This window comes from Mustela lutreola, chromosome 10 (genome assembly GCF_030435805.1).
Source record: "Mustela lutreola isolate mMusLut2 chromosome 10, mMusLut2.pri, whole genome shotgun sequence".
Lineage (NCBI taxonomy): Eukaryota > Metazoa > Chordata > Mammalia > Carnivora > Mustelidae > Mustela > Mustela lutreola.
The window spans coordinates 11,173,282-11,187,177 of NC_081299.1; the positions used below are offsets into that span (position 1 = coordinate 11,173,282).

At 39.8% G+C, this 13,896-nt stretch overlaps 1 protein-coding gene across 6 annotated transcripts in view; it reads left to right on the plus strand.

Annotated features, from left to right (window-relative positions):
- SPEN (spen family transcriptional repressor) overlaps positions 1–13,896 on the plus strand; it is a 96,436-nt gene that overhangs the window by 65,332 nt on the left and 17,208 nt on the right. For 5 of the 6 annotated variants that reach the window (XM_059137053.1, XM_059137056.1, XM_059137055.1 and 2 more), the window contains 7 exons: positions 171–331; positions 1,858–2,058; positions 4,344–4,495; positions 8,851–8,976; positions 10,090–10,203; positions 11,002–11,115; positions 12,270–12,370. In XM_059137053.1, coding sequence (XP_058993036.1) covers positions 171–331; positions 1,858–2,058; positions 4,344–4,495; positions 8,851–8,976; positions 10,090–10,203; positions 11,002–11,115; positions 12,270–12,370 — 969 coding nt within the window. The remainder of the gene's footprint in view (positions 1–170; positions 332–1,857; positions 2,059–4,343; positions 4,496–8,850; positions 8,977–10,089; positions 10,204–11,001; positions 11,116–12,269; positions 12,371–13,896) is intronic. The other variant, XM_059137054.1, reaches the window with a different exon arrangement.

Here is a 13,896-nt window from a genome sequence, read left to right on the forward strand (position 1 = left end):
TGTTGTTTTCTCTGTTGGAAGACAGGAGTGTGAAGTAGATGTGGAGAGGGGAGGGCAGCTAGAAATCCCAGAAATATAGATGATTGCTTCTAATTTTTCCTACTTGTTGATTTTAAGAAGTTTCACGTGCTGCCCATTTCTCTGGTTTGTCTTCGTTTACCGTTCCGCAGCACCGATTCCAGCAGCAGTTCAAGTGATGACTCTCCTGCCCGATCGCTTCAGTCAGCAGCCGTCCCCGCACCCACTGCCCAGTTGCTTTCATCCCTGGAAAAAGATGAGCCCCGTAAAAGTTTCGGGATCAAGGTTCAGAATCTTCCAGTACGCTCTACAGGTAACAATTTGTACCGCCGTAGTTTGCTCTCTGCTACAACTGGAGGGAATGGGAGACGGAGCACCTTAAGGTCTGTGCTGGGACAAGCTTCCTTCTTGTGGCTCGTTAATGTATAATGCCCTGTGAGGAAAAGCAAGCAATGACGGTAACTTTATGAAGGTGGCATGTTACTTGTATTTACTGTGTACACATACATATACACATATATATCATTATACACGCTGTACATACATACACGAAGACTGTATGGTGCATGTTTTGTAAAGAAAGCATTTTTTTTTTTTTTTTTAAATACGCTGTCTAGGTTAAATATTTTGATATTAAGGGAAATTTGATACGATGAAATTTTAGGAATAATATTTTCATTTACATTTATTATATTGTCCTGGAGTCCTATGTTCTGTGAGAAAACTTTGAACATTAAACTATGATAGGAAACCCGCTTCGAAATACTAACATTTTAAATGAGGAAAATCATGAGTAATGGAAAAGTCTGGTTAAAAGCTCTACTGAAGTCTTTTTTACTCTTAATATTTTAAATTGACAATTATATAATGTCTATATACTGTACTGTCATTGTTTACATTAGGCATATTGAGTATGTAAACAACTGTTACTAGATGGTCAAACCAACAGAGACCAAACTTAGTACTTCTTAGCTAAGTGCATTTTAGTGACTACTTAAATTATTCATTAAAGCAGCCTCTAAAACCTACATAAACCAGGTTTGTGAATAGAGTTGTTGAGGGACAAATGTTGGTGAGCTTTTGATTTAGAATACTTAGTTGTTTAGGAGTGGATGGAGGTAAAATTTGCTTGTCTTTCTGTACAGTTTTAATTTTTATAATGAAAGAAATTAACAGAAGACCCCTCTAGATGGTTTGATTCAGCTGTAGAAAACCTTAGGGTTGTTAGCATTGTTAAATGCTGCTTTCCACACAATTTTATCATTGACATGGTGCTTAGAAAGCTAGAAATACAGCTTTCTTTCTCATGTCTTTAAAGTTTTATGTATGTATGTATGTATACGTGTATATAAAATTTTTATTTTGGAAGTTTTAAACCTAGCCAAAAGTAGTAGTAGCAGAGTGAATGCCCCTTACTCCATACCCCAGGTTTAAAAATTGTCACTGTCTTCCAGACTTGGCTTTATCTAATGTTTCCACTTCCCTTCCTTCCTGTTTTTGTTGTGTTTTTTTAAAAGTGAATTACATTGTTTCATATTGAATTAAAGATACATAAATTCTTTGTTGTTGTCTGTAGTAGGAGGGTGGTTTTTCCCGCGTAGCCGCAATGTCATTCTTACCTAACAAATAACCAGTGATATTTTCCGATATTCAGTTTATTTTCACAATTGTACAGGAGTCTCTAAAATGTGATTTTTAGGGTTATTTTATTTGAAAGAGAAATGTTTTAATGCTAACAAAATTTAGGTCAAAAATCAAGCTAAAGATTTCATAGCTTGCTTACTGAGTTGTAACTAAATTAGAAAAATAAGCACCTTGTTTTTTTGGGGGGGGATTTAGATACAAGCCTTAAAGATGGCCTTTTCCATGAATTTAAGAAATTTGGAAAGGTGACTTCAGTGCAGATCCATGGAGCTTCAGAAGAGAGGTATGGTCTGGTATTCTTTCGGCAGCAAGAGGACCAAGAAAAAGCACTGACTGCATCAAAAGGAAAACTTTTCTTTGGCATGCAGATTGAAGTAACAGCATGGATAGGGCCAGGTAAGAGAAAGGAGGCTAATTTTTAGTGTAATTTGTATTTCAGCTTGTGAAAAGGCAGCATCTTATCCTGAATCTGGATGCTTTATTTATTGACATACTTCCAGTGACTTCTGTTTTAAAGACTGGGTACATTGGTTCAAGTTAATAAAATTATGTTTTGGTTAGGGAGGGTGAAGATAGTTCTGTTCCTGTGATGGAGAAATGCTGACTTTGAAGAGTCTGAAAGACTGAGTTTTAGCCCTTTGTTGAGTCCTGCCTTCCCAAAAGGATTGAGTTGATTGACATAAGGATATCGTTCTTAGGAGAATGACATCAGAATTACCTTGAATTAGAAAACAGACTACTTGTTACACTGATTTGATGGACTAGTTAGACCAGTTTTATTTCTATTATGCCCAGCACAAATTGGATCTGTTGTTCTAGTTTCCATAACCTTCCATGACCCTGAGAAATAGTGACAAAGAAAATCAGGGCTAGGTCTTATAGAAATATAGATTTAAATGATTGCAAATTATGCTTTATCCTTCTTACTCTGCCTTTTGGAATGTAAATCTCAAGATGTGTCTGAATTATTTTGTCTCTTCATTATTTTTCCTCCCCTGTTAAATGAAATATTCCTAAATATGTGCCCTTTGTTAGATAGTTTCAAGAAAACCTAGTTAATCTTGGGATGCCTGGGTGGCTCAGTTGGTTGGACGACTGCCTTCGGCTCAGGTCATGATCCTGGAGTCCTGGGATCGAGTTCCGCATCGGGCTCCCAGCTCCATGGGGAGTCTGCTTCTCTCTCTGACCTTCTCCTCGCTCGTGCTCTCTCTCACTGTCTCTCTCTCTCAAGTAAATAAATAAAATCTTTAAAAAAAAAAAGAAAAGAAAAAAGAAAACCTAGTTAATCTTGAAATGAGATCTCTCCCTAGGAGATATGATGGGATAGAGACAGGTACATGCGCGATTGCAGTTTCGGGTCCACCGGACTCCGTGAAAGCACATAGTCCTTGATGAGGCCGGAAGGGTTAAGCTGAGCTATCATTAGAGCCGTGAAACTGGAATCAGGAGTGAGGTGTGTTCTGAGTTCACTCAGCAGCTCAGATCTTGAATCTTTTTAATGTCAGTGTTGTAGTTGACATCAGTAGTATTCAGTACATAACCCTAAACACTTCCAGCCAGGCTGATTAACTTTTTTGGATGGCTTTGTTTTACATTAAAAAAGAGAGAGCATGTATTTTGTGGGCTGTATTATAATTATTATGACAAAACACTGAATGTTCTGCCCTGGGTGAAGTTTAGAAATGAAGCTTCAGAGAAAGGCTATGCTTGAATAAGACATTGAACAAGGGCTTTGATCATAAGAAATAGAAACTTTAAGAGTCATTGAGTCTCTTCTTGTTTGTCATTGGGAACTTTGCAGCAGCAAGTTTCTAAGTGCTGCTTCAGTCCGTTTTCATACAGTTACTATTCTTCTACCTAACAATTGCTACATTTAGGCACTTGGGCTGTGTTAATTAGTATGACAAATGTAAAATGCTAAATATTTTCTAAAATGTTGAAAAATTAAGTAATGAAGCTGGGCTGTTTTCAGTTGGGTTTTTGTTTTGTTTTGTTTTAGATTTTATTTATTTATTCATGAAAGCAAGAGAGAGAGGGGGAGACTTAGGCTCCCCGCTTGTGGGACTTGATCCCAGGACTCTGGGATCATGACCTGAGCGGAAGGCAGACGCCCAACCATCTGAGCCATCCAGGCGCCCTTCAGTTGAGTTTTATTTGTGTTTCAGATTGTAGTTTTATACTTCCCATTGACAGCCTGCTGCATAATTTTTGGAACCTAAGATTAGGCTTAAGTAATTACTATTTTTACTGGAATTTAAAATCTATTTCTGTGTCAGTGATTATTTTTAAAACAAATCAACTTGCAGACTGAAATTCAGTCTACTTTTCTGTTTTAAAGATCAAAGAAAGTGTTACGTCTCCCTAAGTTTTGTTGACAAGTTTCTTTAGCCTTTGCAGTTAGCAAAAGGCAGCTCTTTCTGAAGGTATATAATTTTTCAGATTGTATGGTAGTCAAGCCCAGTATTTCAGAGACATAGCTTCTTAAGTGTAGATTTTCCCATGATACATAAATACTCATTAAAACACTTTGTCTTGGGGTACCTGACTGGCTCAGTCAATAGGGCATGCAACTCTTGATCTTCTGATTGTGCGTTTGAGCCTTACATTGGGTGTAGAGATTACTTGAAAAACAAACAAACAAAACTCTTCTCTTTTTACTCTGCCGCCATCCCACTTAACAGAAACGGAAAGTGAAAATGAATTCCGTCCTTTGGATGAAAGGATAGATGAATTTCACCCCAAAGCAACAAGAACCCTCTTCATCGGCAACCTTGAAAAAACCACTACTTACCATGACCTTCGCAACATCTTCCAGCGCTTTGGAGAAATTGTGGTATGTTGCTTTTTACACTAAAAACAGTTTTAGATCTTTGTCATAAAACATAAAGCAGAGTACAGAGTGTATAGCAGAGTACAGAGTGTATTTGGAAAGATGATATTGAGATGGTGTAGTGAATATGTTTCTCATTTGCCTTATGTGTTTTTTACTCCTGCTAAAAGATGACCCAGCAAAACTATTCTGTGTGTGTATGTAAAACTGTGTAAGAGATCTTTGTCTTTATTTTGTTTACATGCATATTTTTCTGTCCATTTTTCTTACTTTTCTTTGTCCATGGGGTGCTGTTCAGTGCCATCTCTAGTCCTGTGGGTTGGAAGGAAAATAAGAGAAAATGTGTTTGTAAGAAAGAAGCAGAAGCTTAGTGTGTGAGTATTGTGTTCTCACAGTGCACATCAGACTACCTTGGGGATTACTGGAACGTGGATGTCATGCCGGAAGCTCAGTTCTATTTTGAAATTTTAATTAGAATCACTTTTTATATTATGCAAGTCATTGTTAAATTTAGGAATTTGGAGGGTTTTTCTGTTCCTCGTGACTCAAATCCTCGTGACTCAAGTTTTGAGTCACTTTCTAATGAAAATAGTTTGGTTACAGCTTTGTACCCTTGGGATACATATACTATTTTGTTTTGTGTTTGAAAAAGTAGGAAAATTATTTCTGTCTCCCCTAGATTTCTTCTGTATTAATAACAGCAAAGAAATTGCTGTGTAACTTTGGACTTTGGAGAGTAAAAAAATGTGCTGGGTAGAGAAAACATTTGTTAATCTTTCAGGGGTGGGTGCGTGTGCATGCTGCATGTATCCATTCTGTCCATCCAGCTGTCCGGCCTTATTTACACACTGCTGTTGTAAGCAAAAATCTTATTTGTTTAGTGGTGTAATCTGGAGAATAAAACATTTGTGCTTGTAGCTGATCTAAACCTCATCTTATGGGGAGAGTAGGAGTGAGAGAGAAGTGGTTGGTAGAAAGTCAAAAAACAGAATTCTGTAAATATATATTTAGAGAAACAGCAAAACATACATTTTCCTTTCTTTTTCAATTTAAGTTCTTTTATCATGTACTCTAATTCCAGCTATACTGCCCGCTGAGATGAGTGACCTGGAGTTCACCTGCCTGTGTGGGCTCCAGCTTTTTCTGTCTTTAGACAGTGATCTAGTATTCAATCTGCTGATTGGGGGGCGCCTGGGTGGCTCAGTCATTAAGCGGCTGTCCTTGGCTGAGGTCATGATCCTCAGGGTCCTTGGGCTCCCTGCTCGGCGGGAAGTCTGCTTCTCCCTCTCCCACTCCCCCTGCTTCTTCTGTTCTCTCTCTCTAGCTCTCTCTCTGTCAAATAAATAAATAAAATCTTTTTTTTTTTTTTTTAAGATTTTTATTTATTTATTTGACAGACAGAGATCACAAGTAGGCAGAGAGGCAGGCAGAGAGAGAGGAAGGGAAGCAGGCTCCCTGCTGAGCAGAGAGCCCGATGTGGGGCTCGATCCCAAGACCCTGGGATCATGACCTGAGCTGAAGGCAGAGGCTTTAACCCACTGAGCCACCCAGGTGCCCCAGTAAATAAAATCTTAAAAAAATTTTTTCCTGATTGGCATTTATGAGTCAGTTCATAATTGGGTTTTTGTTTGTTTTTTAAGATTTTATTTATTTGACAGACAGAGATCACAAGTAGGCAGGGAGGCAGGCAGAAAGAGAGAGGAAGGGAAGCAGGCTCCCTGCTGAGCAGGGATCCCGATGCAGGTCTCATCCAAGGACCCTGGGATCACGATCTTAGCCCAAGGCGGAGGCTTTAACCCACTGCTGAGCCACCCAGGCGCCCTGAGTCAGTTCATAATTGATAAAAACTTTCAGACCTACTTTGGAGTGTGGCTGCTACTTTGTATTTTGGGGCAGTATAATAAGTTGTATTTGGACACAGATAAATTTTCATCGACAGGGTTGTAGAAAATGGAGTGATTATTGTGTTTTAAAAGCCATGCTTCTCAGTAAGGTGGCCACATCAGCATTCTGTTTGAAAACCATATCTCACCATGTTTGCAGTTGCTCACGAGAGTAGCTGTTTTAATGACACACAAGCTCTGGGGAAATGGTCTGCTGCTTATCAATAACAGATTATGCTATAGCTAGAAGAACCTATGTGTGATTCGACCCACCAGTATTCGTTGGAGACCGTTTCTCTTAAATGGAGTTAATCCTGGGTTTTTACTTTCTACATTATGGTGAAAATCAGCTCCTCCTTACCATTACTTAAGTAGAACTATTTTGAATATAAATTACTGCTTTAAAAAATTTTTTTTGTTTATTTGACAGAGAGAGGGAGAGAGACAGCAAGAGAGGGAACACAAGCAGGGGGACTGGGAGAGGGAGAAACCGGTTCCCCGATGAGCAGGGAGCCCCATGTGGGGTTTAATCCCAGGACTCTGGGATCATGACCTGAGCCGAAAGCAGACGCTTAACAACTGAGCCACTCAGGTGCCCCTAAATTACTGCTTTTTTTTTTCTAAGAACAGCTCTTTAAGTGCATTATTCATTTTGTTCTATTTCAGCTTTTGATTATTGGCTTATGACCCCTAAGAGGCTTAGATCATCGCAATACTTTAGATTGTGATTTACAGAATACTTTAGATAGTCACCATATGGGTCATTATTGTTCTTAAGTACAAGTTTTGCCTCTCTGGACCATGTTCATGTTGTAAGTAAGCCAAATTTTTATACCACCTTGTCTTTGTAGGCAGGACCAGAACCATCAGGTGTGAGTACAGGGTTCAAGCATTCCAAAGAGATGGGGCTAGGGGCGCCTGGCTGGCTCGTTGAAAAAGCATGGGGCTCTTGATCTTAGGGTTTCGAGTTTGAGCCCCATGTTGGGTATAGAGATCACTTAAAAATAAACAAACTTAAATAAAGAGATGGGGTTTTACCTTTATAGAGTGCTTCTTTAATCTAGGGATGGTGTTCAGTAACAACTTCACAAAATAGTTCAGGTATTTATGTATTGATTGATTTTGGATGTGAGAGGTCATTGCCATACATATTAGTCACCAGGCTTGGTATGGTTAGATACACTGGTGGGACAAGTCTTCTAATTTAGGATTGCGAATTTTAAATCACTTTTTGAAAACTTGATTTCTTTACCATTCTTACTCTTCTCAGGTATTATATTTTCAGTGGCCTGCCCCTAGTAAGGATTTTAGATTATTGCAGAAGGGAATTACAGTTGACCCTTGAATAGCATGGGTTTTAACTGCTTGGATCCACTTATATGTGGACTTTTTTCCTTATGATTTTCTTTTCTTTTTTAAAGATTTTACTTATTTTTTTATTTGACAGACAGAGATTACGAGTAGGCAGAAAGGCAGGCAGAGACAGAGAGGAGGAAGCAGGCTCCCTGCTGAGCAGAGAGCCCGATGCGGGCCTCGATCCCAGGACCCTGAGATCATGACTTGAGCCGAAGGCAGCGGCTTAACCCACTGAGCCACCCAGGCGCCCTCCTTATGATTTTCTTAATAACATTCTCTTGAGCTTACTTTAAGAGTACAATAATAATCATATATACAAAATATGTGTTAATTGTGTTATCTGCAAGGCATCTGGTCAGCAGTAGGCCGCGAGTAGTTCAGTTTTGGGGGAGTCAGTAGTTGTAGGTGGATTTTCAGCTGCCTTGTGGGTTGGCACCTAGGTACCCCCCACAACACCCCCACTACCCCATTGTTGTTCAAGGGTCAACTTGTATTTCTTAGGTTTTTATTAAATAGGCTGCCTTTTCTTTATTACTCTTCTCTGTGTTGTTCCAGTGTTTAGTATATGTACCACTAAGTCAAGCACAAACTTTTCTGTATTCATAAATGTCTCCTGACACAGGTATTGTGGATTTTAAATTTTGAGTTTGCAGTTTTTCTTTTGCAAAGAGCTTCGCATAGGAAGGTTTTCGTGTTGTGACTAAAGAATGCTGTGCATGTAGTCTTGGCTATTTACAGTTGCTTTACGATGTACAGTTTTTTTTTTTTTTTTTTTTTTTTTTTAAAGATTTTATTTATTTATTTGTAAGAGAGAGAGAGAGTGAGAGCAAGCACAGGCAGACAGAGTGGAAGGCAGAGTCAGAGGGAGAAGCAGGCTCCCTGCGGAGCAAGGAGCCCGATGTGGGACTCGATCCCAGGACGCTGGGATCATGACCTGAGCCGAAGGCAGCTGCTTAACCAACTGAGCCACCCAGGCGTCCAACGATGTACAGTTTTAACTAAGAAAATGATTTTGGGGAATATGACTGTTTTGAGAAATATGCACTTCATCTGGGTTTGGGTTATTCTGATTTTTTTCTGTTGGCATGTCACTAAGAGGGTGCTTATTGGCTTTTTCAGGATATTGATATTAAGAAAGTAAACGGAGTTCCTCAGTATGCGTTCTTGCAATACTGTGATATTGCCAGCGTTTGTAAGGCTATTAAGAAGATGGATGGAGAGTACCTTGGAAATAACCGCCTCAAGGTAAAGGACTTTGCATAAGTTATTATACTGTTAGGATTTGTTATGATTTAGAGGTTTTTTGTTTGTATGATTATTTAAAATTGCAGTATAGCTAGATAACCATAAAGGTGATCTATTGCTTTGCATCCTCATCATCTTATACTGTAAACTGAATTAGGGGCATCTGGGTGGCTCAGTCGTTGGGCGTCTGCCTTTGGCTCAGGTCGTGATCATGGTGTCCTGGCATCGAGCCCCACATCGGGGCTCCCTGCTCCGTGGGGAACCTGCTTCTCCCTCTCCCACTCCCCCTGCTTATGTTCCCCTCTCTCGCTGTGTCTCTTTCTGTCAAGTAAATGAAATCTTTAAAAAATAAAAATAAACTGAAAATTAATACTTGCTGGGATGCCTGCCTGGCTCAGTCTATAGAGCATGTGACTCTTGATTTCAGGATTGTAAGTTCAGGGTTCAGGTCCCATGATGGGTGTTAGAGATTACTTAAAAAATAGAATCCTGGGGCACCTGAGTGGCATACTAGGTTTTGAGTGTCTGACTCTTGGTTTCTGCTCAGGTCATGATCTCACGGTTGTGAGATCCAGCCCCAAGTAGGGCTCTGTTAGCATGGAGTCTGCTTGAGACTCCCTCTCCTCCTGCCCCCCGGCCCTAAATAAATAAATAAATCTTTTTTAAAAAAAAATTGAGAGAGAGAGCACAACCTGGGGGCACGGAGCAGGAGAAGCAGGCTCCCCGCTGAGCAGGAATCCAGACAGGAGACTCCATTCCTGGACCCTGGGATCATGACTTGAGCTGAAGGCAGATGCTTAACTGACTGAGCCATCCAGGTGCCCCATAAATAAATAAATCTTAAAAATAAATAAATAAATAAATAAATAAAATTGGGGGTGGGTGGGCAGGAAGCCAAGTGCCTGGAGTCCATAAATTAAAATCTGGTGAATAAATACTTGCTCAGCCTGGCAGAATTAGTTTTATATAAATTTTTATTTGATTTTAACCAGATGGTTGCCCTTTGGGATGATGGTCTATAAGATTCCTACAGAAGGCAGGTTTATTTTCTTAGAATTCTGTAGTTGAATAATTGGTGATTTTACTAATAGAAATTTCACCTCTCCTGTCTAGCTGGGATTTGGAAAAAGCATGCCTACAAACTGTGTGTGGTTAGACGGGCTTTCTTCAAACGTGTCGGATCAGTATTTAACACGACATTTCTGCCGATATGGGCCTGTGGTAAAGGTAGGTGGGAGGTTTTGGTATTGGTGTCTGACTCCCTGTTCTCGGATTCTGTCTGTCAGCCCGAAGTTTTAGTGTTGACGTTTTCTTTTCTTTAGTAACTCATAACTTGTCATAGAAGGACAACTGTATCTATTAGCTTATGATATGAGGAAGTATTTTGGAAAACTATTTTGAACTGGCCAAGATGATTAATTTTTGAAACTAATTTGCATAATACTGGTAAATAGAATGTTTCTTAGGGGTTTTTATAATTTTATCTCATTAAAATTAGTCTAATTATCTAATTATTTACATTCGCACTAATACGTAATTAGATTTCATTTAAAAAAAAAAAGATGACTTTAAAGGGGCAGTGGGGACAAGAGTACACACATCTAACTGATGTTGGTAATGTACGTACCTGCGCCAGCAGGAGGGTCTCTGGACCCCATTCCCGTACGTGAAAGGAGAGCTTTGAACTCCTTGGGAGCAGATTCATACTGTGGTGGGCATGGCGCATAATATCAGCATTTCTTTTGATGTAGCTTTTGTTGTTCAGAGAAATGCACCATAAAGACGGCTAGCGTAAATAAAACATCCAGCTTTAAGAATTCTACTTATAACCAGAATTCACTGAAATTTATTATTTATTTTATTTTATAAATGTATCTAATTTATTCTTCTAGAATAAACAATATATAAATATGTTTTTTCTTGGCATTGTCCTTGAGACTTAAGATTTTCTTGGGATTGACACTGAGTCTAGTGGATGAGGCTCTTACTTGGTTTTTGTTTTGCTTTTGTTTTTGTTTTTTATAGGTGGTGTTTGACCGCTTAAAAGGCATGGCTCTGGTTCTCTACAATGAAATTGAATATGCACAAGCAGCTGTAAAAGAGACCAAGGGGAGGAAGATCGGCGGGAATAAAATTAAGGTGTGCAGAGAGACTTTCAGCAGCATCACACCGAGATCCCACCCTCTTACTAACGCATTGTGTAGTTGCCTGGCAGGGCCAGGGGTTTACAGGATGTGCACTGTATGGCCTGTTTTTTTTGTTGGTTTTTTTGTTTTGTTTTAAAGATTTTATTTATTTATTTGACAGGCAGAGATCACAAGTAGACAGAGAGGCAGGCAGAGAGAGAGGGAGGAGGAAGCAGGCTCCTCGCTGAGCAGAGAGCACGATGCTCAATCCCAGGACCCTGGGATCATGACCTGAGCCGAAGGCAGAGGCTTTAACCCACTGAGCCACCCAGGCGCCCCTGTATGGCCTGTTTTTAAAGGAACTTTTACTATTTGTATACTTGGCTCCTTGAGGCCACAGGGCCATTAACCACAGAATTTTCCCTGAAAATCATGTCATTCAAGCAAATGTGCTTCTTTACACCCAGGTTCTTGGTGCAGGTGGGCCCACATTCACCTGTGGGTATCTGCACACCTGGGAGCTCGAAGTGTCACTCATTCCAGCTTCTCGAATGATCCTTTCTTCCTCTCCTTCTCTCCTAAAGAGTGGGTAACCACTGAACAGTCGATCTTTTGTCAGCTGTTTTGTTTAAAAACCTCTGTTCATGATAACTTGAAGGGGTTTATGCACTTAATACCTATAATGGTTAAATTGGAACGAGTCTTTTGAAATGAGATCTTGATAGAGGATGGGTACCGTCGGCTTAAGTGACTAAGGCCCAGCTGTGAGGGAAGTTTGAATGTTCTTCCATATTTCACTTTAGGTTCTAACCGTGGTTCGAGCAAATTTGCAACACAGATTCCTGGGTTTAGTCAGTCTCATTATTTGGCAACCTAGAATCTCCATAGGTGTTGTTTCAGTTTTCCATTTTGCCTTTTCCACTCCTTCAGTATGGGTTCTGGAGGTTTAAATTATAGTTCTTTATCAAGAATTCTGTTGAATTTGAGAGAGATTTCACATTATCAACATACAGTTTCAGTTAGAACTGTTTCACTTAGTTGAGACAGATTGTTCTTACTTGAAGTTTATCCAGAGGGCTATGTTGGGAAGGATTTTCAAATTCAGTAATGCTTTCCATCTTGAAACCTGAAACTTGAATCAAACACCTTCTGTTCTTTCTTTTTAAGGTGGATTTTGCAAATCGAGAAAGTCAGCTGGCGTTTTATCACTGTATGGAAAAATCTGGTCAAGATATCAGAGACTTTTATGAAATGTTAGCAGAAAGAAGGTATGTATTTTTTTTTCCCAAGTAAGAAGGTATGTATTTTAAACCTATCATCATGGCTTGAATTTTAAAATTTCAAATATATCAAATTTAGATGGGATTAACTTTTATTTTTCACTCGCCCCCTTTTCAGAAGATTTTATTTATTTATTTGATAGAGACACAGCTAGAGAGGGAACACAAGCAGGGGGAGTGAGAGAGACAGAAGCAGGCTTCCACTGAGCAGGGAACCCGATGTGGGGCTCAATCCCAGGACTCATTTGGGGTCATGACCTAAGTTGAAAGCAGACACTAAACGACTGAGCCACCCAGGCACCCCTCACCCCTTTTATCTACACTTACCCCCCCAAAATCTTTCATTTTACCCCCTCATACAGAAACACAGGTTTATTTTTATGAATCCAGTTTTCATGTGGCTCATGGGATTTAGGTTAAGCTAAATACATTTCTCACTGAATGCTGCTGGAATTTGAAAGTTACTGTTTTGCTAGATTATAACTTTATATACAAATCATCCTGCTTAACAGTTTTAAATTAAATATGATAACATGTTGAAGGGCACTGCAAACTGTTAAGTGCCTTGTATATTTAGTAATGACAACATTCAGATTATAACTGTACGTGTACTCAGACTGTTAGGTCAGAAAATAATTGAGGGGCCTCTGGGTGGCTCATTCAGTTGAATATCTGACTCTTCTTTTTTTTTTTTTTAAAGATTTTATTTATTTATTTGACAGAGAGAAATCACAAGTAGATGGAGAGGCAGGCAGAGAGAGAGAGAGGGAAGCAGACTCCCTGCTGAGCAGAGAGCCCGATTCGGGCCTCGATCCCAGGACCCTGAGATCATGACCTGAGCCGAAGGCAGCGGCTTAACCCACTGAGCCACCCAGGCGCCCTGTCTGACTCTTCTTGATCTTTGTTTAGGTCTTGATCTCAGTCAGGGTCATGAGTTCGGGCCCCGCATTAGGCTCCACACTGGGCATGGAGCCTTCCTTAAAAAAAATTTGTTTTAATTGAAAAGATTATCGGGAGCTTTCTTTGTTTTAAATTTGAATCTTCTGTGGGGGTGCCTAGGTGGCTTAGCTGCTTTCGGCTCAGGTCATGATCCCATTGTCCTGGGATCGAGCCCCACAGCAGGCTCCTTGCGCAGCAGGGAGCCTGCTTCTCTCTCTCCCACTCCCTTGCTTGTGTTCCTTCTCACTATCTATCTGTCAAATAAATAAATAAAATCTTAAAAAAAATTTTTTTTTAAAGATTTTATTTATTTGACAGACAAATCACAAGTAGGCAGAGAGGCAGGCAGAGAGAGAGGAGGAAGCAGGCTCCCTGCTAAGCAGAGAGCCCTATGCAGGGCTTGGTCCCAGGACCCTGAGATCATGACCTGAGCTGAAGGCAGAGGCTTTAACCCACTGAGCCACCCAGGCGCCCCTTTTGAAAAATTATTGAGTCTTCTAAATAATTTGTGAATAAGTGAGCCAAAGCATATTTAAATTGGTAACTTTAGCCATGTAAAAAATAAACCTTATTTC